The 26,554-nt window shown below is 44.8% G+C and overlaps 1 protein-coding gene across 7 annotated transcripts in view; it reads left to right on the top strand.

The window, feature by feature from the left end:
• The first annotated feature begins 10,753 nt into the window (after nucleotides 1-10,753).
• The window catches only part of EHBP1 (EH domain binding protein 1), a 206,213-nt gene continuing 190,412 nt past the window's right edge, over nucleotides 10,754-26,554 (top strand). For all 7 annotated transcript variants that reach the window (XM_084202227.1, XM_084202226.1, XM_084202225.1 and 4 more), the window contains exons 1-2: nucleotides 10,754-10,987; nucleotides 12,050-12,461. In XM_084202227.1, coding sequence (XP_084058353.1) covers nucleotides 12,358-12,461 — 104 coding nt within the window. In that variant the 5' untranslated portion in view covers nucleotides 10,754-10,987; nucleotides 12,050-12,357. The remainder of the gene's footprint in view (nucleotides 10,988-12,049; nucleotides 12,462-26,554) is intronic.

Genomic DNA, 26,554 nt, shown 5'->3' with positions numbered 1-26,554 from the left:
CAACAACCACCATCTAAACCCCCACGCTGCTACAGCTCCCTCTGAATTTACAGCAGTTGGCAGACTGAGGTGACACATCCTCTCCTCAGTGCTTTCTTTACCTGTTGGCATTAAAAAATGACAAGGAGTGTAGAGTGTCATCTACCATACATTTTGCTGGAAGTGTGAAATGATTTACCCTTTCTATATTAGGACAGACTGGTTATACTTAGAAAAATCAGCTCCCTGAGGTGGTTGATAGGGACAGGGAGCAGAAAAGACGCCCTGTGATCTAGCAGAAGGTAGGCAGTGACCTGCTGTGCCACTTAGATGCTCACAAGTCATTGGACAGAATGGGATTCACCTGAAGGTACAGATGGGGACTGCTGGAAGGGCTCACCAAGGCACTGCCCATCATTCACCATCAGTCCTGGAGACCACGGGGTCCCAGGTGACTGGAGGTTGGTCAGTGTGACACCCATCCACAGGGAGGGTTGGAAGGCGGATCTGGGGAACTCCAGGCCTGTCAGCCTGACCTCAGTGCCTGGGAAGGTAATGGAGCAGATCTTCAGTGTGATCACAGGGCACACACAGGACAGCCAGGGGATCAAGGACAGCCAGGATGGGTTTGAGGAAAGGCAGGTCCTGCCTGACCAGCCTGATCTCCTTTCATGACGAGTGATAAGTGCCTTGTTGAACGCAGTAACCAAAGAGTGGACGTGGCACTCACTGCTGTGGTCTGCCTGACAAAGTGATGATTGGTCAAAGGTTGAACTTGATGATCTTGGAGGTCTTTTCCAACCTCAGTGATTCTACGAGTCTATGATGTTATGTTGTATTTCTTTTCTGACTTTTCTATAAATACAAGCAGCCATTAAGAATGTCTCTGACTATTATATCCAAGGATAAGTGTTTGAGATACATGCGAGACACTCAGGGAATTGGTAAGCCTTCAGTAGAAAAAAATGTCCTGAGATCAATTTCCTGATTCAGTAGTGAAGTTGTCATATCATCTAAAATATAATGTGATTGTCCATAGCCCTAATAAAATCTTGACTTTTCCACCAAGCTTTCATCTATAAAAATCAAATTTATCTGGCATTCGTCTGCATTTTGAAAGGGATAGGGATTTTTTGAAATAGATATGATAGTAATCCTTTATGGTACGTTAATATAGGAGAACAATAATTTGCTGCATTTTCTTCACACAGAAACAATCAGCTTGGAAATGTACATAATAATTGTCTTTGTCCTTCATTGTCACAGGCCATTAGCTAATGAATTTAAGCTGTACTTGGCTCTTGCTCCAATAAGAAAACTACATTAGAGATCTTGTAGCCTTGGTATTATATAAAACCTTTCAGTGGGTTTTATTTTAGTCTCACTGAGGTGATGCTGCCATGGGCTGAGGAATGCATCTCAATTTTGTGGTGAGCAGTGAGGTCAGCATGGACTGATATAGTGGGTCAAGCAAGCTGAAGGGCATCTACAGTTATTGAAACTGCCAGGTGGCAGACCCACTTTGTTTGGTTCCTTATACTTTAGCCAAACTTTTCATGCCTGCTCTTGTGACAGCTTCTGGTTCATCTTTTGGCTGGGATAATTTGCTCAACTCATTCCAGCAGTACCAAGATTCATGCTAGGGAAAATAAGTAGCTTGGGCAATGCTTTAAATAAACAACAGGCTCACATTAAGTTGCTCAGTTTTACTGCTTATACAGTTTGCTCTCTCAGCAAAGAGGCTGGCAAAAGAAAACCCGTGATCGGTTTTCTTTCCATGGCGATGGAAGAAGTGATCTTCACTGGCCTGAGCAAATAGGAGCTGTTGCTGCTGCACTGGGCACCATGATCTGCAGGCCAGCAGAGGGGTGCAGTGGGATTGCTCTTTGGGATGCCAGCTGCTGCAGCCTTCCAAGAGGCACTCCTGCTGCCCAGCCACACTGAGACACACCAGTCCCCCAGTGACTCTGTCCTTGTCCCCAGCTGTGACACAGCTGGGAAGTGACACCCCATTCCTGCTGCTTGACGTGTCATTGCCTGCTCGCAATGGAAAGGAACAACCCATGAGTTCAGTTGGGTTGCTGCCACCTTTGGGCTGCCAGAATGGTGTGCAGAACAGCAGGAGCATTAGGCAGAATCCATACCACTGTCGTCTGTGTTTGGCATCTTATAAGTATCAGAAAAAAGGACCTGAAACTTCTGGGCATTGCTTTGTATCTGAGCTTTTAGCTCATCAGTATCTCAGAAGGAGAATGGATGTGAGTGTGTGGTGCACATCTGCTGGAGACACTCTGAGCAGAACATTGTTCTACAGCATGATTCTGCTGTTCAGGGATTATTGCCTCTGCACAAGCTGCAACACCACAGCAGTCAAGGGCTGGCTGTGGCAAAACATGATCAAATTTTGCTGTGTCCTGCAGAGAGAGATGGGCCCAGGCAGCTGGCAGTGCTGGGCGCTTCACCTGCAAAGTCATGTGAGAAATGGGTTGGGATTGCCACTGCTGTTAATAGGCACCATTGCTCCCTTAGCTCTTTTCATCTCCAAACCCAGATTCTGGGCTTTCCATAGCCTGCATTTGGCTGTCCCATCTTGCCTCCTCAGGCAAATGTTTTGATGGATAGTGCAGGAGATGTTCTGAATGCTATGCCCTAAGCCATGGTGTAAAATGAGGACTGCTGGTGGCAGAAGCAGTGGCTGGAAAACTTTGGTGCTCCAAGGTGTGCAAGGGGCAGGTGCCAGGGAGCAGCAATCATCCATTTTCCTAAACCAGCAGCACTTACAGCCCGACTGACAGAGGTTGACTCACACCAGAAGTGAATTCAATATGCATGAAAGGACTCTTGTTCTTCCTCAGTGGAGAGCATAAAGACATACTGTCAGACAAATTAATCTCTCTCTGATAATTTTCTTTTCAATATCATTGAACTGTCATTTCTCCTGGGCTTTGCCAAAATGTTTGATATATCCGTTGTTTTCCAAAACAGATGGATTCTGCTAGCTTGGCAGATACAGGAATTTCTGCCAGGGAGAGGGATGCTGAGATGCCTCTACCAGCCTTGTGCTGTTGTTGTGCAGGTCCTTTGCTGAGCTCTGGAGCTCTGGTTAGGGATGAGAGGAAGGTATCTCGGTGACTGGTTAGGTTGCATCTCTTAGTGCAGCAATGGAATCGTTCCCAGCACTTGACCTGGCCTGGGAGCACATTTGCAGGGGTTTGGGGATTCTACTTTTTTTTACCATTTACACCTCCAGATCTTTAACTTCAAAACTAGTGATTCAAGGTTGCCCCAGGCATGAGAGTGTCACCTATTTCCACTTAGGAAGTAGCCCCAAATAGAGATTTCCTTTTTTTTCAGTTGTCCCTCTATACGGCTGATGAAGCAGTCACTCCTTCTAGGCATGTGTGAAGTGTCAGTAAGATTCCTAAAACTAGTCACAGAAAAAAAAGTTGAATTTCCCATCCCAAGACCGTGGATGAAAGATATCTACCCTGACCAACCTCCTCCTTCAGCCTGGGACTCACTGAGGACTCTGCCACAGGGATACATGGTCCTTAAGGCTGCATGTCCTCCATAGCTCTTGCAGAAGAGTTTACCAGAAATAACAGAAATAAAATTGTCAAGTGGGGGAAACAGGAGGACCCCAAACATGACCATGATCTGGCAAAATAAGTCCTACATCCCATTTGTCAGCTCTTTTATTTTTGGAAGATAACTGTCCCCATGTTTTCTGACATTGTGACTTTAATATATACAGTCTAAAAGTATAGAGGGAGATTTGTGATAACTCAGTTAAAATAACTTTCAACAACATTTAAATCCCTGTGGGTTAATCTGGGCAAATTGAAGAACAGTTTGTGAGTCTGGAATTATCTAACTTGGCTGTGATTATCTAGTTTAATTCCCAGATTAATGAGAGATTTTTATCTCAACTGGGTGGCTGCTGAGGTATTAAAAGTAGGAGCAGGAAACTTTGGAGTCATTTTTACAACACAGTTAATTGCTTTTCCTCTCAAAGCTGAGTCTCTCTACACCATTTCACGCCTGCCCCACACCATTACTGCCAACTCTGTCCACTTCAATGTCTTGCATACATGAGCAGGTCCTTGGAGTTCATTTCCATGAGCTGTAATGGTGATAATTGTACCTCTTCTCCAGGCTGAAGGCCACACCACACATACATATTTCCATCCTGTGCTTTGAGATACTTTTCCTCAAGCACCTATATCCCATTGTGTGATGGCTGGGATTCTGGTTGTTCAAGCTGTTAGCTACAAATTTTCCCCCTTAGTCTGGTACGAACACCTTTTTGTGTAACAGATTATTTTATCACATCTGTAAGGTAATTGCTCCTCCACTGGCTTCCAAGAAAGCCTCAGATTTGATCTATGATGGCCTGTGCATTTCTAATGCCTGTACTCCAAGGAAATGTACCCCTCATACTGGTGAACTGCATAGATGACTGATGCTGTAGATCCAAAGTTAGCTAGGCATTCTCTTGAAAAGTGACATATAATATATTTAGGCAAAGAGGAGTTTCCTGAATAATCTTTAGAGACAGCTGCATTATATTTTATGATTTCTCTGGTAGTTACAGAAATGCAGATAAAAGACTTCACATTTTTCCAGCTTATTCTGATTGCATGTCCAGCCACTGATTTTTGGATAAACAGGATCAGAGTAGAAAAACTGCATGGGGTTGTACAACCTTCACTCCTTGACCTTCCCACCACTGAATCTGCAGTTTCCTTAGTGCTGCCATAAAGCATCTACAGCAGGTTAATCAGAGATTTGTCATAGCCAGGATCATTTAAAATCGGCATGGGAGCCAGGAAACAAGTTGGCCTCTGAACCTGCTCCATCTCTTATTTTCTCCCATAGCTCTTAGAAAGAGCTCCACCTGGCTTCACCTTCCTGTCAGGGAGTTGTGGAGAAGGATAAGGTCTCTCCTGAACCTCCTTTTCTCCAGGCTGAGCCATCCCAATTCCCTCAGCTGCTCCTTCTCAGAACTGTGCTCCAGACTCTTCCTTGGTTTCACTGCCCTTCTCCAGACAATCTCCAGCACCTCAATATCTTTTTTGTCCTGGGGGGCTCAAACTGAACACAGAACTTGAGGTGTGGCCTCACCAGAGCCCAATACAGGGGGTGATCACTGCCCTAGTCCTGCTGACCACATTATGTGCTGTTTATTCTAAAAAGAGAGGGAGGAAGGCATTCTTTGCCTCATTAGTGCTGCAGGATGTCGTATACAAGCATAATTGTACTCTGCAAAAAGGCCAGGGAGACCACACAGGAAGGATATTGAAGAACTGGAAAGAGTACAGGAGACACTGAGCATGACAAAAAATTGAAAGTTGCTATTTATGGACAAAATCCTGGCTGCTTCTTTTGTGTTTTTGATTTTTTTTTTTTTTGAGAAGAGAGAAGCAAGGGATACTAAAAGGTGTACACAATTTAATGGGTATCAAAAGGTAATGGCAAAACTCATTTAGACCATTGCAAGCTGACTGACAGGTGAGTTGATAATAAATTTGGAGAAAACATCACTAATCCAGAGTGTTCTGATCTGGAGCAGGGAAATGCTTTTTGTAGCATGGGGTCTCCACCATCAGTGCCCCATCTTTTCTCTTGTTTCCACAGACTGAACTGCACTGTGAGTTCTGCATTTCAGGAATGCGACTCCTGTCCTTGACATCCTATGCAGAAAAATACAACGTGCCCTTTACTGCTGAGTGGTCTGGGAAGAATGTCAGCCAGACAAGAGAGGGGAGATAGAGGAAAGACAGGTGAGGATGTTTTTCATCTGCTCTTTTTCTGAACCATCCTTTGCCTACAAGACTTTGGGCAGTGGGGTTAAGAGGAGCAGGGCAGGAGGTACTTGGTGCCTCTGGGGTGACATAATGAAGCTGGGTACAGGAGAGCAAAGGGGATGTGACAGGAGGCTGCCACTCGGGGAGCTGGCATTTTGAGTACCCCCTCTGGCACAGAGTCTGGAGGGGAGGCACAACAGGGTGTCACCACATACAGGTGCAGGCTCCAGCCACAGCAAGGGAGTGGGAGAACAAACAGTCCATAAGAAAGGGGGGCTGGTGAGTTACCCCAGCCCCTGGCCCTGCAGATTGCTTTTGGCAGCAGGGCTCTCCAAGGGGACAGGCTCTGGATTAGGAGGATTCAGACAATGGGTGCCTGTACACAGCTCCACTGGGACCTGGCCTGGGCTGGGAATGCTGCACGGGTGAGCTGGTCCATAGGCAAGAGCCAGGCTGGGCTGCCTGCCTCAGCCTGGGCAAGAGCAGTAACAAAACACAGGCTCACCAGAGTGCATCCCAAAATCTACTTCTTTTGCTGGCAAGGCAAGAACAAATGGTTGTGTTTCTGTGCCTTGTGCCTTAAACATAGCTTAAGGGAGCATTGCTAAAATGATCTGGTTTCGGTCTAGGCAGTGATAGGAGCTGGGCTGTCTGGTTCTGCAATGTGAGAATTGCCTTTTCCCAGCTGCCAGTCTCAAAGTCAAGCTTTCTGAGCACAAATAAAATGGGATATTGCACACACAAACCCCCTTTCAACTGTCACTGATATTTAGCAGAGGGAATATTCAAAACATTATTCCCTCCAATACAGAATGGCTGCTGGGTGCTACCAGACCATGTGAAATGACATCTGAGTGGAATTTTATCAGCAACAAACAAGAAACAAATGAAGAAGGGAGGATTAAAAAAATCCTTTTTCTTTCCTATATATACTATGATTTGTTATGTGTGTGTATATATATATATACACACATGAATTTTTAAATTACTGTTGGGATGTGCAGAAGCAAAGAAAAAGAGCAGACAATGTAATGATACTTGTTACAAAAGGGAATGTTAAGGTGTCAAGCACCAGTTAGGGACATGTTGGGGAGCAGGAGGGTGGTACTTTACACATATTACTGAGGTCAGCACAAATTCTCCACTACTTTCATTAACAAGGGATCAAAGGTTTGATGGGATCTAGAAATACAAGGATGTTAAAACGTGGCAGGTGTGGGTAACCTCGTGTACACAGACCTTTGCCTCAGAAAGCAGAATGTTCTTGCAAATCTGACATAATCCAATTCCTTGATTTCCTCAGTGACATTTCTGCAGGCTCATGCACAGAAGGACAGGGAAATGGAGATTTATGACATCTATTCCTAGCAAAGGTCATTTCTTGATTGGTGAACAACCTGTCCTTAGTCACGCTGATGACGAGGCGTTGAAGGATAAGGGAGAGGCTGGAGAGCTTTAAAGCTTGACAGGGAATAACAGAAATAGAGCATAGATTATCTCTCTACTTGGGCCAGGAAGCTTGAATTCTTCAACCATCAGTCAAAGCCAGGGAACGGGAGAGAAAATCCAAGAAAAAAAAATACACAGGGATTTCTGTGGAGATTATGAGGGAGTTTGAGTGTTGAGATAGCAAGGGAAAAGAGGAAAAGAGGAGCCACAGAGCATGAGTTTTTGGATAGTAAGGGTGTCCTTGGTGAAACCAGCTGCTTATAAAGAGCAGGGTCAGGTTGCTCTGGGGCTTCCCTGGGCAGCCCACCAACCTCCCAGCTTGAGCAGCTCTCAGCATGCTGTCCCACGCCACTTCCAGCAGAACACAGATGATACACAAACAACACAAATTTACACAAGTACACTTCCTCAGGTGTCCTTCCATAGGCAAGGAAGGCAGCAGATGTGACGCACAAATGGTTTAAATAGATTGTGTCATACATGTTAAATAATAAAACAGTACCTCCCTATTCATCACATGACTATTCTTCCTGCTTGCAGAAGAGAAGAACGTCTCTGGGAGTCACACAAGAGTTGTTCACTCAGCTACTGACCTTAAAGGAGAGCATTGGGTACCTTGGTGTAACCAGCTTTGCTTGTTTTCAAGCTCATAACATTGGATTAAGCAAAAAGGTGACCATTTCCCCAAAGCTTGGCTGAGATCCTGAGCTGAGCATTGGTTTGAGCTGGGTCAGTGTCACAAACCAGGCTTGTGGCCAGCAGAACTAGTCAGGAGATGTCTGCAATATGGAAATGAAGTCAACATGGGGGCTCCTTGCTGACCCATCTGAGTGCTCTGACCCAAGGAGGAGCTTTGGGGCCCTTCATCCACATCCTTGCTAATCCCTTTTTGCCATTTATTGGTTCCTCTGGGCTCTGAGCTGCCAGCAGAAGTCACAAGAGCTTTTGAGTTGGTCTGTTGCAAGACTCAGTCCAATAACCTAAGAATGCTGTGGTGTCCTCCAGCTTCCAATCTGCAGCTGAAGATCTCACCCTTCCTCCCACAGTAATTCCTCTCACCCTTTGAAATCTCCTAAGGCTTTCCCCAAAATCACAAGAACTGAGGATGGCTGCTCTTAAAAACTGTAAAATAGATAATTGTTACGATAATTGCCTGTGTTGTATTTCTCCCCACAGAACAAAGGCAAAAGCAGCCTTATGCTGTGTACCTCCCAGCCTGGCGTAACTTGAACCCAAAAGCTATGAAGGAAATGGAAAATGTTAATAAATAATGATGTTTGAAACACAAGTCACTGAACAAACCACCAGATCTCCCTGTGTTTATTCCACTGGACAGAAAATGTCTATCTCAGTTTGAGGAAAATAAGATCTTGGTCACAGGTATGTCTTAGGAATTAGGCTGGGTACTGCACGTTATTCAGGAGATAAATCAAAGAAGCTCATGGATTAACTTTTGGTTATATACTCAGAATAAAGACAGCTTCTGAAATAAAATCAGCACAACTGATTACTTGATATTTCTCCGGTATGAAGAACCAAGGATCTCCTCAGGGCCACTGGAGTTTTAAATTGCCTTGCTTGATCCACTTCACAGCTGCCAGTTTTCCATCTGGTATTTTCCAAGTCAGAACCAAGCATTTGTGTGCTCCATACTTCATGTTCTCAGTCTGATGTGCTCTGGAAATCCTGGCCTCATTTCCCAAATCCTAAGCAGGTGATCTGCACTTAAAAAGCCCAGTGATGAATCCCTCAAGTGTGTTGGAATTACTCTTGTGTGTATAGATCAGCGGCAAAACTGGGACAGATATGTTAAGACAAATGTACAAAATCTTCAAATCTTTTTGCTTAACTTCAAAAATATTCAGGGGAAAGAAAAAAGGATTTTCCAAGAAAATCTGTATGAGTAGTACAACTGTCTGCAACATTTCAGTGTAACACTTTAAAAAAAGGACAATCACTGCCTCTTCCAGGACAGCTCCAAGTGCACACCCTCTGGCAGCTGGGGTAAGGGCTGAAGAGTAATACATTATAAGTGAAGGGCTGACCTTTTCAATAGCCCAAATATTCAACCTCTCTGAAGCAACCTAGCTCAGCTTAGGCCTGTGGCCATCCACACAGTGATTCTTTCTCTCCTTTCACTCCAGCCACTGAATGCTGGCAGCCTCTGCGATATGCCACAACGGCGAGAGGCAGCTTAGTGGAAAGGAGGAAAACACTGGGATAAGGAGCTTTCCAGACTGTGGATCAGGCTTGGACTCCATTTGGTTTGTCATGGGAAAGAAGACAGAGGACTGCAAAGCCCGGAGGCTTCAATTTTACAGCTGCTCTCAGAGCTCCACTGCATTATCTTCTTTATTTCCCTGTGCTTCCACTTGATAGCTGGCTTAGTTTCTGACTTGGATGTCTCGTAGGTTTAGGATTAGCTCCCAGAGATCACGCAAGCACCCAGAGAACACTACCCTGACTCAGGAATTCACCTACAGCAAATGGCGCTTTGGGATCCCAAACTTAAACACACTACGGGTGTCCAGAGGGCAGGTGGGCAGCAAGAGCAGGAACCGGAGCAAGCCACTGGTTAATTTTAGATTAATGTTGGAACCCAGCACCGAGGGTTTGCATGTGGGTCCCCACACCTCCTTCATAGCACTGCAGTGTAGGAGAAGCGTTCTGCCAGTGTGGCTACGGGGAATTCAGAGCCGCATCCCACGGAGATCACCCCTCTCTCTGCTCCGTTCTCCCTTGCAGACACCTTAACATCGAACTGCGCACAACATCCAGCCCCCGCCGCCTGGGTGCCGTTCCCTCAGCACGCAGGTTAAGTCCGCAAAGGAACATCGTCCTGCCTGCGGTATTTAATTCCCACCAATTTCCCAACCGCACCCGAACTCCGGAGCCCCTGGAGCAGCGGGGCCTGTGCTGCAGCACTTGGGTCAGGCCTCGCGTTTGACCGCCCCCTCCTCAAGGCGGGCCCAGCGCGGGGACTGTCCCTCGCCGCGGTTCCTCCTCCCCTCCCGCCGCCTCGATCCGCGGCCGCTCGCTCCCTTCAGCCTCCCCGCGCCCGCCTCACGGGAGGCATCAGTGGTTCCCTCCCCGGCCCTTCCCTTCCCGCCGCTCCCCGGCCCTGGGGCGGTGGCGAGTCCCGGGGGCGGCCGCAGGGCAGCCGCGCCCCTCCCCTGACAGCCCGCTGCTCGCGCCGCGCCCCCACGCGGCTTTAGGAAGCGCCACCAATCGCCGGGCCTGACAGACGGCGGAGCTGACCTATCGAGTAGCCTCTCCTCAGGCCGGCCCCGCCTCCTAGGGCTCTCTGACCAATCAGAGCAGGCTGGGGGCGGGAGATGATCCGCGAAGCCCCCTCCTCTCACCACTTCCCCCCTCCTCTGCGCGGGATGATTGACAGGCGCAATATCCAATGGGCCGCGGAGGGCCCGCGGAAGGGCCAATGATGCGGCGTGGGCGGGGCCGAGGCGGGGGCGGGGGAGCGGCGGGCCGGGGTGAGGCGCGGCTGCGGCGCCGGCAGGGGGGCGATGGTGGCGGCGTGAGGCGCGCTGCGACGCGCGCTGTCTGCCCGGCCGGCGCGGAGAGCGGCGGGGGAGCGGTGCTCGCCATGAGGCTGCGGGAGGACGGGGACAGCCGCAGGGCGCTGCCGGCGGCGGGGCTGCTGCAGTAATGGGCAGCGGCAGCGCTGACTCTCGCCTGCCGTGTGGTGCCAGCGCGCCCGCCCGGCGGGGCCGCCCGCGAGGAGCCGGCGGCAGGTGAGTGCCGCACGGGGAGCCGCCCGTTCCCTCTCGCCGCTCCCGAGGCCGCCGCTTCCCTCCTTGCTCCCCGCCGCTGGCGTTTTAATTTTTAAACGGCTCCGGCTCCCGGCCAAGGGCGGGGGGCGCTGCCCCGGCGGGCTGGGCGCGGAGGTGACACGGGCTGCTGAGGCGGAGCGGGGCGCTCCTCGCCCCGGGGCTCCGTGGGGACCCTCTCTCCCGGGGGCCATTCCACTTCAGGTAGCCTCCTCGCCAGCTTTGATGCCATCCTACCCTGACTTCTCGCCAGCTGCGGCCAGCTTGTGCTTCCCTATATTTCTAATGAAGAGGCTTTTCCCTCCGCACCCAGCGCAGATGCTGCTTTCCTTTCGAGGGAGGAGACCCACCTGGGTTTCTCCTCTCCCTTTTCACTTCCCTGATCATCATTGCTCAGTGTAGAATGGAGAGACATTTCCATTTCAATATGATGCAGCGAGGAAGATGGGGAATCCTGGGTAGCCAGGACTCGGGAAATGCCCCCTCCTCTCTCGTCCTCCTCCTCACCCTGGCACAGGCATTTGGGCAGCAGCACTCCCTTTCTGTCTTCTTGGCCGATCCTTCTCTTTGGACAGAGAAATGAAAGCGGGAGGTGCGTTAGAGGAAACAACTGTTACACCTTTTGTCATCAAGACAAAGAACTTCATCTCCCGGTGTCCCTCCGTCTGGGTGCATGTTGGCATCACCTCAGCCACTTTGCACTGCTTCCCGGAGATGCTTCACAAGGATTCGGTGTGGCCCTGAGCTGCCCTTTTTTGTTGTTGTTGCCAGTTATGATGTTGCTGATAATACGATATGTTGATATGTTTCCGAACAGTCTCGTGGTTTGAATTCCTGAAATTACTGCAGTAGTTTTATTTATTTATTTAATTGGGGTTGGGGTGGGGGTGTGGATGACAACAGGAAAGGGCTGTGTTCTTGTGGTTGCTCGTAGTTCTTTGAAAGGTACGAGATCACGTGCAATTGCAGCACTTAGTGAGAACTGTATTAACCAGTGCTGTCTCATCTCTCTGTCTTGTCTTCTAGCCTGCAGTCTTCCCTTCATCTACTGTGTGAAGAATGATGATTCCATGAGAGAACTTCCTTTCCATTACCTGCCTACTGCTACTGCATGCTGCTCCTGGCCAGTGATGAGCTATTCCTCTAGACTGGGATTTACCCTGAGGAGGGGAGAGGCAGAATATGAATTGTAGACATCCCGTCAAGTTTCTCCCACACTCCTTTTACTGTGTCTGTATATAAACCTGCTAGTATCGAGCACACACGCTCTTTGAAACCTACGTTGGTATTCACGCAGTTGCTGCTGTGTAAGGGGACTGGTATTTCTCACCACCATGGCTTCAGTTTGGAAAAGACTGCAGCGTGTTGGGAAACATGCATCCAAGTTCCAGTTTGTGGCCTCTTACCAGGAACTGATGGTTGAGTGCACCAAAAAATGGTAAGAAACAGCTCACATTGCTGTAAAAAATAATGGAGTAAGTTGCTGGTGCTGAAATAGGAAGGATGTTGCTCACTGTGTATTGTGTGGTAGGTGCATGCTCTTGCATCCCCTTACCTTCTCTTGCCAGCCCATTGCAGAAGCAGCTGCCTGAGCTGCTTGTCTTTCTCAGTGAGTGCTGGCTTTGCTGCATGGTTACCCTGGACCTGCTGGATTTGTTCTGTACTATTGATTTTTCTAGGCTGGCATTGTTTTTACCTTGAAGAGGAGGGTACATTTGTTAGCTAGCATCTGTGACTTGGTGTGGTTTTGGCTGTCAGCTTTGGGTTTTTAGTGGGGCTTTTTGTTTGGTTTTTATTATTTTTTAAAAAATGTTTCCCATGAGCTCTTTTCCAGCTGCCAATTCAGCTTGGTGATGCTGAGGGTTATCTGCTGACACTTGAGGGGTTTGATGGGGACATCGGAGATCAGTCCTGGACATGGTGGTCATGGGACATATGGGTTGGATGCCCATTTTGGGTTTTGACTTCCTTACCTGAGGAGGTCATGTTTCTCTTTCTTCTTTTCCATTTTTCTGTTCTGTCTTTTAACAGGAAGGGGCAAGAGGCAGGTCCTTGGGAATTGCCTTAAGGTGTTTGTTTAATCAGACAGGAATTTTGTTCCATGGTGGTCCAGTTGGATGGCTTTGGAGCTGACTAGACAGCAGTTAATGGTGTGGGTCTGGCACATCATCCTTCCTGTGCAAAATGAGCTTAAATAAATCTGCTAGGCAAGACTAGAAGCAGCTTTTAAGTAGTCAGGGGAAGATCTCCATTATATAAATACTTAACTGCTGTTTTATATGTTTGGAATATTGATATTACTGACAATTCCTCACATTAGTGTGAGCATGTAGTGTCAGGGGAAGAAGAAAATAATTTCCAGACCTCGTGGACTGAGATGTTCAAATTGCCTTGTAATAAACTGCAGCCTCCTTTCTAATACTTGGCCTTTCTTCTTGTTGGCAAGTTTGGCACATGCATTGGCTGCTTTCACTGGTTATGAGTAATTGCCTCTACAAATTTAAATTCTATCTCTTGGAGTAGGAAATCTCTGTCAAATATGCTGGAAGGCTGCACACTGCTCTGTCTTAAAGGAGCACTGTCAGGTTAAACGTTCTGGATTTTTTTAGCAAGTTGTCTTCATGCTTAGGATGTTTAAGAAATGGAATTTTTCTGGAAGTCGAACTTGCTTTCACAGAGTAAACTACAAATGGAAACATTATAGAAGTTGAAAGAAGCTGATTATCTTATGGGATCTGCTGTCCCACAGAGGCCAAGGAGTTTTCCACAGCAATTTTAGTTGATGAGGTTTATTTCAGCAGTTGGGTTTATTTCTTACTATGTTCTGTTTGCATTAAAGAGAGGTTTAATGTTTTAGGTTTCATTTTCATTTTGAGTCACTTGTTGCTGAGAATTTGCAGGATGTTTCAGCACTAAAGTATAAATCCTGCAGGGGAATGTTTGCATTGGAATTGCAGCTAACCTTTCCTTGGTTTAAGGAAAAGTCATACACAAAAGTTCTCTTGTGAAGTATCTTATTATTTTAGCAACAGGCAGCTTATTGGTTAATCATAACTGAGAGTGTCCACCTAGCAGAATGCCTGGGTATGAAGTAGTGAGAGAGCCATTCCAAACCTCAGATATGTAACTAATTTTTTGCAAAAAGATCGTCCTTCTGAACCTCCATTCTGCATTCTTGAGTTTAAATATACACAAGATCAGTGCTTGTGTTGGTTATTACAAAGGAACAGTGTGGTGGTGAAATGTGGATGAATTCTAGGAAAAATCACAATAGGGAAAAACATAACTCATAAAGTCCTTTGACTGTAAGCTTTTTCATTCTGCTTCCTGTTATTTTGAGAACCTTAACAAAAAATGTTCTTTAAGTATGCAACCTAAAATACTATATTTCTGCTGTAAATCCAACTTCTATAGAAATGAAGGGTTAAATATTTCTGTATTTTGAGAGCCTTCAACTAAGTTTTTCCCTAGCTTTGGAGAAGATGCAGTTTCTGTGCATGCCCAAAGGATCACTGCTTCATCTAAGTCTTGCCTCTGAGTTTGGCCCATGTGAGAACAAAACACAAGAAATGAACTCCATATGGTGTTCTTGCTGAAAGCACTCAATATATATTAAGTGGCAGTGCTGTAGTCTGTAGTTTGTTTGATTGAAATGTAGTAAGCAGTAAGTTATTTTAATGTACTGGCATTTTAACAATGCAGTGTTTCTGGAGGAAAAGAATGCTCCATTCATATTTTAAAGTAAATGACAACACAGTCATAAACACACTGGAACTGAGAAGTGTCTGTGAGCAAGGATTGTGCATGACCAAAACAGGCTGTGTTCCTTTTCGTGAGCCTGTTAGGTTTGCATTTGTCTGTCTCTTCAGAAAGAGACTTGTGTGTTAGAATATTTTTGTACTGATTGTGGATGGTGTGCAAGGTTGGGTGAATTTCTGGTTGGCTTTAATACTCTGTTTTCTCTGGACTTGTATTGATTGAAGTTTTTGATTTGGTTGGTTTTTTAATTTTTTTTTTTTGGTTTTTTTTTTAACTTAATGTTAAAAATAGCTCCTGTGGGTTTTTTTTTTTTTTCCTGGCATTCTCTTGGCACTGTGAGAAGTTACCACTGCTGTAGTGCTGCTGCTTCACTTTTTTAAAGGATTGTATTATCTCTAAGCATTTGGCCAGACTGGGCTGAAACCTTTCCTTGCTTTTTCTCCTGTCTATAATTTCTAATTCTTGTCTCTACTAATGGTTACAGACAGCCAATCACAAATGATTGCTTTTCCTCGGTGGTGTGTTTGGGGGAGATAGGTTGTGATGAAGTGTCCAGTGTTGTCACTGTTCCTTATTTTTCCGATAATTAACAGGACTGAGTCACTTCTGTGGCATTTTGGCAGCTCCCACTGACCCAGATCTAATTATTGTGGCTGCTCAGTACCTTTGAAAAATTGAACAGTTGGTTTATTTAGAACCTTTCATTAAAAATAAATAAATAAACAGATGTAGCCTTGGTCTTTAATATGGATTAGTGACTCCTGCTACTGCAAAAACATAGTACTTTGCATTAATCATATAAGCAGTTGATTTTTTTGAAAGGTGCTTGCTTGAAAGTGCTGGAGTGTGTCATCCTCCGTTCACCCTTGGACTAAGCTGGGGCAGCTCAAGATTTTCCACACAGCCTCACCAGTGAACTGCAGCCCTGGCCTGAAAGGACCACATGTGATACCAGGAAGTTAATTCAGTGCTTATCCTCAGTGCAGAGTCATTGAATAAAACCAGAAGTCAGCCTCATTCATTTTGCTTAGCCTCGTACAGAAACAGCTGTATTTCCTGCTCTGTGCTGTCAGGGCAGAGGGTTGCTGTGTGGGGCAGGAGCGTGCTGGGCATCCCTGGCAGCTGGAATGCTGTGACTTGTGCAGGGAACCCAGTCCAGTTCTTGAACACTGGTTTCAGGCCCTGTTTGGGGTGCCTTTGGGTTTGCTGACAGTTTGAAGAAGCCCAGGTCTCCTGTTGGTCCTGGTTCAAGCTGCCAGCCTGGCATGAATCTTGTGTGTAACCTGGGGCTGCCCAGCTGCTGGAGGCCTCTGTTCTGGCAGCTGAGAGTTGAGGCTTGTCTGAGATTCAGGCTCAGCAGAGGAGGAAACTTCTCCTTTGGGCCAGAGATCAGTTCCAGTACTTGGACCTGAAGCTCTGATAGCAGTTTTATAGAGCTGCTGAAACATCTACTGCTGAACACATGAGCTCTTTAGGGTGGCTTTTTTGTTTCCTTATTGTTGTGTGGTATCTCACAAGTCAAGAACTCAGTAGAGGCTTCAAATGTAATATTGACTGTTTTCCACAGAGAATGGCTGAACTTAGAGAATTCAGGCTGCCAAGTTCCTAACTTGTCATTGTTCATTGGATGCTTTTATGAGCAAGAAAGCTGCTCACCTGAACATAGGTGCTAACTGCTTGCAAAGGCTGGAAAAGAGTAAACATAGAGGCTTTTATACAGGATTTGTGTTCAGGAGTTGCTTTAGAGATGAAGAAAAATGTTATTTTGTACAATGTTTGTAATGTCTGTCATTTCTTGCATCAACTGCTTTGCTTTTAAATCCTGCTTATAAATACAGTGAGCCATGATGTTTAAAAGGGTTAAACTTTTAATATGGTCAGAAGCTTTAACTGAAGACAGGCTTCATGTCCATGAGGCAAGTTGCCTACATTTATATCGATTAGGTGTGGTCTGAAGTAGGTTCTCTTTTTTCAAATACACATATTTCTCTTTTGGAAATGAAGTAAGGCTTAATCTTTTTTTTTCCCCCTTTTTTTTTTCCCAAAAGGCTTTAGCCATCTGTTTTCCTCTTCTATTGTAGTTTCATAACTGGATGCTGCAGGAATCTTAAGATTTGGCATGCATTGTGCATGGGAGAGAAATGAGCTTTCTGAGATTGCATGGTTCACACTGATCTACTTGCCTTGTGCTTGCTGCTTTCCAGCAAACCCATCAGTGCTGAAGGCCACCAAAAGAACTGGGCTTAACTGGTTGCTTTAGAATCCTTGTTTGCCTGCATGGGGTTGGGCTGTCACATTACTTACATAATTTTCTTGCTTTGCACGGTTGTTAGAGGGGATTTCCTGAGTCCTTAAGTGCATTTGGCTATAAAGGGTGATCATAGTGAATCTCTTTGAATTAATTTTGCTGTGCACTGTGCTCTTGTGTCATGGGCTTGCTCTGCAGAGTTTTTGATCAGTTTGGGGTGTTAGTGATACAGGTGTACTGTAGTAAATATAACTTGTGCAAGGAAAGCACCATGCAATTTCTCCTGTGTTTTATTTTCTGTTCTTCTCAATGAAATTGTACTCTGTCCTTACACTTTTTATTGAGTTCTAATTCCACACTAGATAATCTCCATATAAAAATACACTTCAGTATTTTCTTTGCCATTCATTTCTGGTTTTGACTGAGGATTTTTTGAAGGCTTAAACTGTGTGTCAAAAACGAACTCTTTCCAAATAATCACCACCAGCTGCCTTACAGCTGTCTTCTCCCTTTCTTTCTGCAGTCAATTAAAACACATTTACTGGCCACACGCAAAGGCAATTCTCCTCTGTCACTTTGGGTCTCTCTTCTTTGTATCAAAAAGAAAATCCTTCAGTGCAGAAACCCAGATTTGCTCCTATGCACTCTGCCTGACTTCTGTCAGGAGGTTGTCTATGAATCCCAATTCCTTAATGCCAGCTGCTTTCCCTCCCTACCTTGCTAGGCTCCCCTCCTAAATCTTTTTACAGCCTCAGGTCTGTTCCATGGACCACAAATTAGGGATTTCTCATCAGAGTTGCTGGCTGCATGTTGGCAGCAAAGAAATTTCGGTAGGAAAGGTACGGGTGTTGGTGAAGTATTTCTTGCTGATGAATTTTAGGTTGTCAGTGCCGCACATTTATACCCATTTTCTCTTTGCAGCAACGTTTTAAGAGTGCTTGTGTCTCTGTGTCCAGTTTCTAAAAGAATGCATTGACAGTTGCAGGCGCGAAGTTTAGGATCTGTAGGGTCAAAAGATTTGGCATAAATACTTGTTCTGAATTTTGTTTCTCTGAAAGACACATTTATTTTCAGCAATTCCTTGTTTCCGGTCCTATCAGTAACAGAAATAATTAGCAAAAGCAGAAGATGTTTGATTATATCCAATATTTCATTTTTCATATTTTTCATATTCATCCAATATCCAACATATTTCATTTTAATGGTTAGTTAGAGTGGTGAAGATGTCTCCTTGGATTAATAAAATACACTAACTTATGCTCTAACATAGCTTTACTTTTTGAGAGAGAAACTCTGTGTGTGCATAACTTCCTCATGGAGCTTTTGGAACAAATAAAACCTTGCTCTGTTCTTGCAGGCACTGTGGTGCACACATGCAGTAAATAACGCTTGCTGTTCATTTGAACCCAGTGACTTGAACTGCAATAAAGATTTCAATTTGTTTTTTAGGGTTGGATCCATGTGAATATTCTTTTCAGCGCTTTGTGCTATGAGGTGAAATAAAATGAAATATTATGACATTGTGTAGGCCTCATATGAGCTGAGTCTGCCATCTCTTAGACTGCTCAGGCTGTATAGTGCCAGTCTGTTGCTTCAATTAGTTTTTAATTGGCTGGGGAGAGCTGAAGTCCCTTTCACAGTGTAGTGTGAATAAGGAGAGAAGGAGGAGGAGGAGGCTGGTAAGGTTGACTAAATCTGGGGAAACTACTCTTATAAAACAAACCCTTCAGCTACGGTAGTAAAAGCATTCTGCTTGGGTGGCTTTCTGAGAATATGGGGGCGGGTGTGTGTGTGTTTATTTACTTCTAAAAGCTTTCCCAGTTTACTCTGAGGAGAGTGTGTGAAGTGTGTGTTTGTTTCCCTTGCCCCCCTCTCCCCTTTCACTCTTTGGGGTAGAAGCTGGCCCTTGCAGGCTGTTTGCTACCTTGCGGGACACTCCTTGAGCCACCCTCTGCACAAAGCCTGTCTTGTGTGTCCTGGAGTGGACTCTGAAACACAGGAACTGTGCAGATGAACTTTTGTTCCTATTAAGATATGCACAGAGCAGTAGGGTAAATAAAGCTGTCCTTGTTTTCTTCCTCTTGTCTTTATTTGAAAAATGTCTTTCTGCAGCGTACAGTTTCTGTTAGTGCACCAGAGCCTCTCATCTGGAAGCTGTGTGTTTTGGCACTTGAGGTATAGGGTAGCTGTGGCTGTTGGCACCTGGAGAGGCATTGCAGGGATTTGGGAACTGTGGGTAAAGCACGAGCTAAAATTAGCAGAACCATAACTAACATTGCTGTTGTCCAAGGCTCTGACTCATGAGGTTTTCTGGATTCAGAAGTGGAATGGGATGTCACTGTCCCTAAGCAGCAGTTGTGTTCTGCCCTGGAGCAGAGGCAGGGTGACAGTGAGGCTATGAGGTGTGTTAGTATTAAGTGCCATCAACTTCAGCTCCCATTTGTGAGGCGAATGTGAACTGCAGCAGCTGAGGAGCAGGCACACCTCCCGTATGCTGCCCTGATGCAATGGGGAGGAAAATCTGCCAGAGCGGTGAGATGAGCCACAGCTGCAGGCAAGAGCATCTTAGGAGTGCTTCAGCTAAATCACCCAGATCCTGAGTCAGTGCCCTGTGCTGTCACTGTTGGGCTTCAAAGTGCACAAGCTTTTGAGATGAATCACAAGTACATGCCCTTCTGAACTACGGTTTCTAGCTGCCTGCAAACCTGTAAAGATGAGCAGTGCAGAAGTAATTCTTGTTTGCCTGTTGAGGCTCTCTTTGTGGTAGAGAGTCATTATCGGGGGCTCTTTTTGTTTCTAATTTATTATTTAAGGAGACTTTCTTGAAGATTACTCCAAAGCTATGGCCAGGCTCTGCAGCTGCTTAACTGTCTGCAGCTGCTGAGCTGCAGTTTCTGTGGCTCTGTGTATTTATTTTAGCACAAACTGGTTTGGGGTTTTATTTCATGGGCACGCTCCTGCAGTGTTCTGTGGGCTTTGTTTTGGGTGAGCTGCTGTATCAGCTTAATAGCACACAAGCAGCTCTGACCTTTCATTTCTAATGGATCTGTTTTGAAAAATGACTTCGGTGCTGACCAAACATCACAAAGGCAAAGTAATTTCTAGTTCCAGGAACAACTGAATTAGAGCAATCCGGGGTATTTTAAGACTCTCTCCTACCACATCAGTTTTGGCTCCTGTATTACTGCTGCTCGTTTCCTGTGTGCCACCTCCACAAGCACCTGTAATGAGCAGTCACCCTTCATGTTCAGTGGCTTCTTTTCTCACCAGAGAAGTGCTGTGTGCTGCCTTGGTGCTGTAGGACAGGTCAGAGCTGTCTGGGGCTGCAGGATGGGTGGCACTGGCTGCTGCGGTGGGAGATGTGGCTTCTGATGGGTGCAGCTTTGCTGGGAGTGTAAATTCATCTGCTCTGTTGGGACAAGCCCCATCACCTTTCACCTAGGCCGGGCAGACAAAAGACATTCTCTAAGTCAGCTCTTCCATTAGGTATGTTGCTGCCTGATGCCTTAGGATAATAGCTGTCCTGACCTTTCTTTAGAGCTAAGACTGATGCAGTGATGCCTCTGCTTTTACCTGGAGTGTCATAAACTAGCTTTCCCCTCCCAGCTGTGCTTGGGAAGAGTATTTGCATTGCCAGTACTGGTAATACCAACAGCTGTATTGAATGAAGTAACTGGAGAATCTGGATCATTGAATCCAGTTGGCAGCACATTTTACTCTGCCACTCAGCGAATACTGTGAATTTCCTTGACTTTCTGTGTCTGCTCATTGAGTAAACTCTCTGAATCCCTTTGTTTATGTCAGTACATAGGAAAAGACTTAAAAGAACAAAAAAGAGCTGTCAAAAGTTCTCTTTTGCAGCAAAGATCTAGCTCAGATCTGTAAATTTCCAAACCAACCCGTTGCTGATTTGTCTTGGGTTTATTAGCGGAGGATTTAACCTTGACAGCTCCTGGTGACACCTGATGTGGTTATAGCTCTGGCCATGCTGACAGGTGGGCAAATCTATTTGGCTGTGTTTTCTAGCTGTACCTGTCCTTTAAGGGTTGTGTCTCTTTGTCTCTTGGAAAACTGATTTAATGGTTTGTCATTTCCTGTAAGTAACTTGAGCAATAGTTGTATAAAGCTGTGAAAAATTTCAAGAGGACAAGATTTTTAAACTTCTTTTTCTCTTTCTCTTCAAGAGCAGATCTTAACTGTATAGAGAAGTTAAGGTGGGGAGATGTTTCTGAAAGCTGACACGTGACAAAGAAGTGTCACCTGTGCATAATAAGTACATATAATCTATAGTATAAATATATAGTTCAAGATGTGGTGTGTATGGATAGAGTCCTTGGAATGTCTCTTGAGTGAGTGAATTCCCCTGCATTCCTTCATCTTTGACATGTAAGAAAATTTCAAGAATGAGAAAGGCCTGACCCATTTTTTACCACTTCCTCTCATACCACAAAAATTGGAGGAATTTATAACAGCATTACTTGTTTTCGAGGCATATTTAGGATGGCTTTTGTTTACTGTTCACACTTTTTGGAAAATACTTTTTAATAAATACAGTGGTGTTTTCACACCCCTTCCCCCCTTTTTTGGGATTTGTGCATGTGGAAAAAGGAGTCATGGGTTGTAAGCTCTGCTTTTTTTGTTTGTTTTTTTTGTGGGTTTTTTGGTCTTTACTGCTAAAATGGTTTATTTTCTTCCCCGTAGATGGCTACTCTGAGCTCCAATGTCTACATATCTGTTCAAGATACTGGGACACACAGTCTTAAAGCAATAAAATAATTATTTCCTTTTCCATAGATTCCTTTTTTTCCCCTATACTAAATGGGATTTGATTTTAAAAATTTTGAGCTGAAGGCACACCAAGAGTAATCTTAAGACCCTAAATTCTCGTAGCCACTGATGTAATCAAGGGATGTTTTGCCGGAGGATTGAGAGTGAGTGATCACCCGTAGTGCTAGAATTATAAATGAGTGCTGCTTGAGACATGGTGCTTTCTTTAGTCTGTGACTGTCCTGTCAGTTGGGGGATGGAAGTGGGAAAGGCAACTTTTCCCTTCTGCTTCCACACATCTTTCCCTCTTTTCTGGGAAGAAAAGCTGAAAGCCTGCAGCTGTTGCCAGGAGAGAGCTGGAGTAGGGCCCTACAGAGAACTGGGTGTGAGGGACTGCCCCTGACACATCACCTGCCCCCTGTGGGGCTGTGGCAGCCCTCTGTGCCCCACAGCTCTACACCAACACTGCTGCCAGTCTTGCAGAGAGCCAGGACACCTGTTTCCTCCAGGCATCCAACACTGTTGTGGTTGATGGGTCCATGCTGTCAGTGGTTATGACAAGTTTTCTGCTGTGTTGTTGGTTTTGAACCTTGGGCCTCTCCCTTTTTAGCTTTGCTTCATAGAGGGAAAGTTTTCTTGTGATGTCAAAACACGCCTGAGTTTTCTGTCTGGCCAGCAAATTCAGCATTGGATTGGAAAGTTTCAGCAGGCAATTCCAACTAAGGTTTGCAGGGGTGGAAACCTCCAGGTATTATTTCCATGGGTTGTGTGACAAAGGGCCTCTGGACAGAAGAGAGAACTCTTGGTCAGACCCTATGGCTGCAGGTAAAAATCCATACCTTCACCTCTTATTAGACCCTGGAGAATCTGCAAGGGCAAAAGCTGCTGGCTGCCCAGCCTCTTTCCCTGTGCCTGGAACTAGGGTTTGTGTCAGTCTGTGCTTCTATGTGGCCATTTGTGCAGTGTATTTTTGGAGCAGGGAGCTGCTAGATACATTTCTGTGTTTCTCTGCTCCCCATCTGTTCCTGGAGCTACCTCCTGCTCTAGCTGCCTCGGGAGAAGCTGTATTGCAAGAGAAAGTGGCAGTAAAACCAGGCATTACCTGCATTTTCAATGTGAGGGTTATGCAGTCCTGGTGCTGGGTGCTCCTCTGACCCATCAGCAGTCACTTCAGTAGTGGCTGATGTTATAGTACAGTGGCAGGTGACAGTGCAGTTCCTTGTCTCCTTTCCTGCTGCCCTGCTGGAAACAGGAATATGGACGTTTTTGCCCATAGATTCAGTCTTCTTGTCTGGAGTGGACCCTAATAAAGCCTTTACTGTACACAAAGCCTGCTTCCTCCTGGGGGAAAAATGCTGACTTCAGTAAATAAATTTATTTCAGACAAACTGGTTCTTAGGGAACTAGATCATGTGCTGTAGGGGGAAGAATAATACTACTGCTTTTAGCAACAGCTGTTAAAAGGAGGATGCTTGCTTGTTGCTTGACTTGCAGTTGATGGTAAAGTCAATGAACTGTAATTAAAAAAAAAAAAATAATCTTGAGTTATTCTTGACTATAGGAAGACTGCAATTCATGCTGCTTTGTGTTCACCTCATTGTGAGAATTGTCAGTACTTCTTATGGTTGACCCCATTAGGACCTGGAGAAGCAGAAACCTGCTGACTTGTTAACCTCACGGAATGAGTGTTCTGCCCTCGTCTTCCTCCTGTGCTGTGCCATAGATGGGCTTAGAGAAGCCTTGGTAGGTCTTCTATGGGCTCGGTTTCTTCTTTGCTGCTCTAAGGAGCCTTCTAAAATGGTCAGCCCTGCAGCTTTTTCATGGAATATTCACCTGTCTTGTTTCAGCATTGCACAGAGGGCATTGCAGGATGGGCTGTGAGGTGGTGTGAGCTGGTTGGGGAAGCACCAGGGGAGTGAGGAGCAGAACGTGAGGCTTTTCTCCCTGTTTGAATGTCTTCTGGTCTGTGTGTACAGGGTAAACAGCCACGGAGCCTACTTGTGTTTCTGTCAACATCATCTCTGATTGGCTTGTGTTTTATTAGTGGGATCTTAACTCCTTATACTGAACATCACTTCCAGCAAAGAAGTTTAGGTGGGGAGATGTTTCTGAAAGCTGACACGTGAGAAAGAAGTGTCACCTGTGCATAATAAGTACAAATATATAGTTCAAGATGTGGTGCATATGTATAAAATCAATGTATGTAATGGAACCATCTTAAGGGGATGGAAAGCCTGGATGCTGAAGGTGAATAGCAAAAGGACTGGCTGTTGCTAGTAAGGGACAAATTTTGTCCACTTTTGGTTACTCTGAGAGACTTCCAGGTGTGCTGTGGTGCTCATGGGCTGAGGAGGGCCAGAAATCTTGCTTTCCATACAACCTCAAGCCTTCTTGCTGGTGAATTAATAAGTAACTTTGAAATAGTGAAGCTTTTAATGTTACTGAAATACTCAAAATTGTAGCAGGCCCCCAGGCCTTTGTTCTTCCATTGAATACAATCCCTATAATCAGCTGTTATCTGATTTTTGTGTTTTATTCAGGCAGATGTTTGCTGACCCAGACCATGGGAAATTCTTATGACAAAGTGTACCCTCTTTAAAATGGGAACTCACTGTGTCACATTGAGCTTTCAGACCTGATTGTGCTGAACAAGCAGTGTGCACGTCTGTGTGCTTGCACCTTGTCTGTAGGCAGCAGCTCCCCTGTTTTACTGTGCCTGAGCAATCATACATGTCACACAAACCCCATCCTTCCCTTTGGGTCTGCCAAACAGATATGAGTCCTTCACTTTCAGAATTCATGATAATCACAGTTCTTTCAGAAACGGTTTTCAAAGGGAGGTTCCATCTTTTCTTGGTGAATGCTAATCAGGATTTCACCTCTTTTTGAGTGAGTGTGATAGTAACAATCATACAGTGAACAAAGAAGTCTAAATTTAAAGTGTTCTGGGAATTCTTTTCTGTGCTGAATAAATACAAACTTCTTTATTTAAGTATTTCTACCTTTAAGGCACAGGTAGAGAAAGTCTGGATATTGATATGATATTAAAAATTCTGAGTATTCTTTTTATAACATTTTCTAAGACTTATAGCTTTGCAAGTAAAACTACACTATGTGTCAAGCCTTCCTCCCCCCCCCCCCCCCCCCCCCCCCCCCCCGTAGTTTTACTCAGTTTAAATTGATGTTTCAATATCTTCAAGCTGATGTATCCTTTTGTTGTCATCACATTGTATATTCTTCACTGTATCTGTGTAAATGGTTTTCCATACTGGTGCCATGTTCCAGTTTCCAGGTGGCTGATGTGAAAAGGGAGGAATAGTGCAGCATACCCAATATATGCATGTGCTGTGGAGTTTAATTTTTTCCCATCCCAATGCAAGTTCCCAGTCACAGCAAAGAAATTGCAAACAGTGTTCTCTGTCTCTCTTCAGACGTAGCCAGCAGCAGAATGATTTTTGAGAATACTGAAACTAGAAGAGCTTGCAAAGCTATAAAGGCTTACAGTTGCTAAAAGTGGTAATGAAAGTTATTCTTGTTCCTTATGTAAATAGTTCTGTGTCAGTTTAGCACCTTCCTTTGTTCAGAGCAGACTTGATACATTTTGTACATTTTTTTCTATTTAGGTATTTTTTACTTGGAGGGTGGAATAAAGTCTTTGCTTCTCCTTCTCCTGCAGTGTGGTCTAATTGTAGAAACGAAACTCAGAAAATCCTGGTTCTGCACTAGGCTTCCTTTCAACTTCCCATGCATGTAACTGTGCAGAAAAGGCATCTTTTCTATCACTCCCTAATTTGTGTGTACAAATAATCTTTCATCAACTTTTCTACATTTTACATTCACCGTTACTTATAAGCAGGATTTATATCTCCTGTTAAAGGCCAGATGGTAGCAGCTCTCTGTTCAGTGGTAATGGTGTAAAACTACAAAATGACACTTAGCTGTGTGGAAATAAAGTGCTAACGATTTCTCTGCACAAAAATTCTGCAACCACACTGCTCCATTACTAATCCAGCCATACAAGACTGCTTTGTGATAGAGAAAAATGATCCCTGTTTTATGTCTCGGAGACAGAGAAATTGTACAGAAGGTGCAAGAAACACTCTCTGTACTGATAGGAATTGTATGAGTGCAGATTTATGATAGCAAGGTGCTAAATAACTAAAGAAAAACTGAAAGTTATGCTTTACAAACTTAAAAGAGTGGCCTCTCCCTTTTATTATTTTCAATATGAATCATGTTAATCCTGAGCTTATTTACAAGTGTGTTTGGGCATAGTGGAAACTCTTGTAGATCAGTATTGAGGTAGAGCAGGACCAGTGAAGCAGAGTATGTGAGAAAAATAGGACAGATAACTCTGGAGGGGGGATGACCAGTGTTCAATGATCTACTGTTCCTGGTTTTTGGAAGGTTTTTCTTGTGGGGAAGGTTTTTTGTTTCTTTTCTATTTGCTTTTCAAATTATGCATCCAAGGAGTGATGTGTAATTAAGAATTAAGAGTATGTATACACACTGTCTGAATTGGATTGCTGATCTTTTTTTTTCTTCTCTCTGCATTGCTGTAGAATTTATTCTGTAATTTATTTTCTGCTTGGAGTTTGCATTAAGCTTTTTCTTTCATATCACATCCATAAAATTGATCCCAAAATGTAATGCTTGTAGGAGAGAGAATGTGAATATCATGGGGGTGGGGCTAAAGAAACATTTTATTTCCTACCCTGAAGAAAATGCCAAGAAATCTGTGCAGTGTGTTTGTTGCT

This window comes from Fringilla coelebs (genome assembly GCF_963513975.1).
Source record: "Fringilla coelebs genome assembly, chromosome: 3".
NCBI classification, from domain to species: Eukaryota; Metazoa; Chordata; class Aves; order Passeriformes; family Fringillidae; genus Fringilla; species Fringilla coelebs.
The sequence above is the reverse complement of the archived record's forward strand: the minus strand, read 5'-3'. Positions and strand labels throughout refer to the sequence as shown.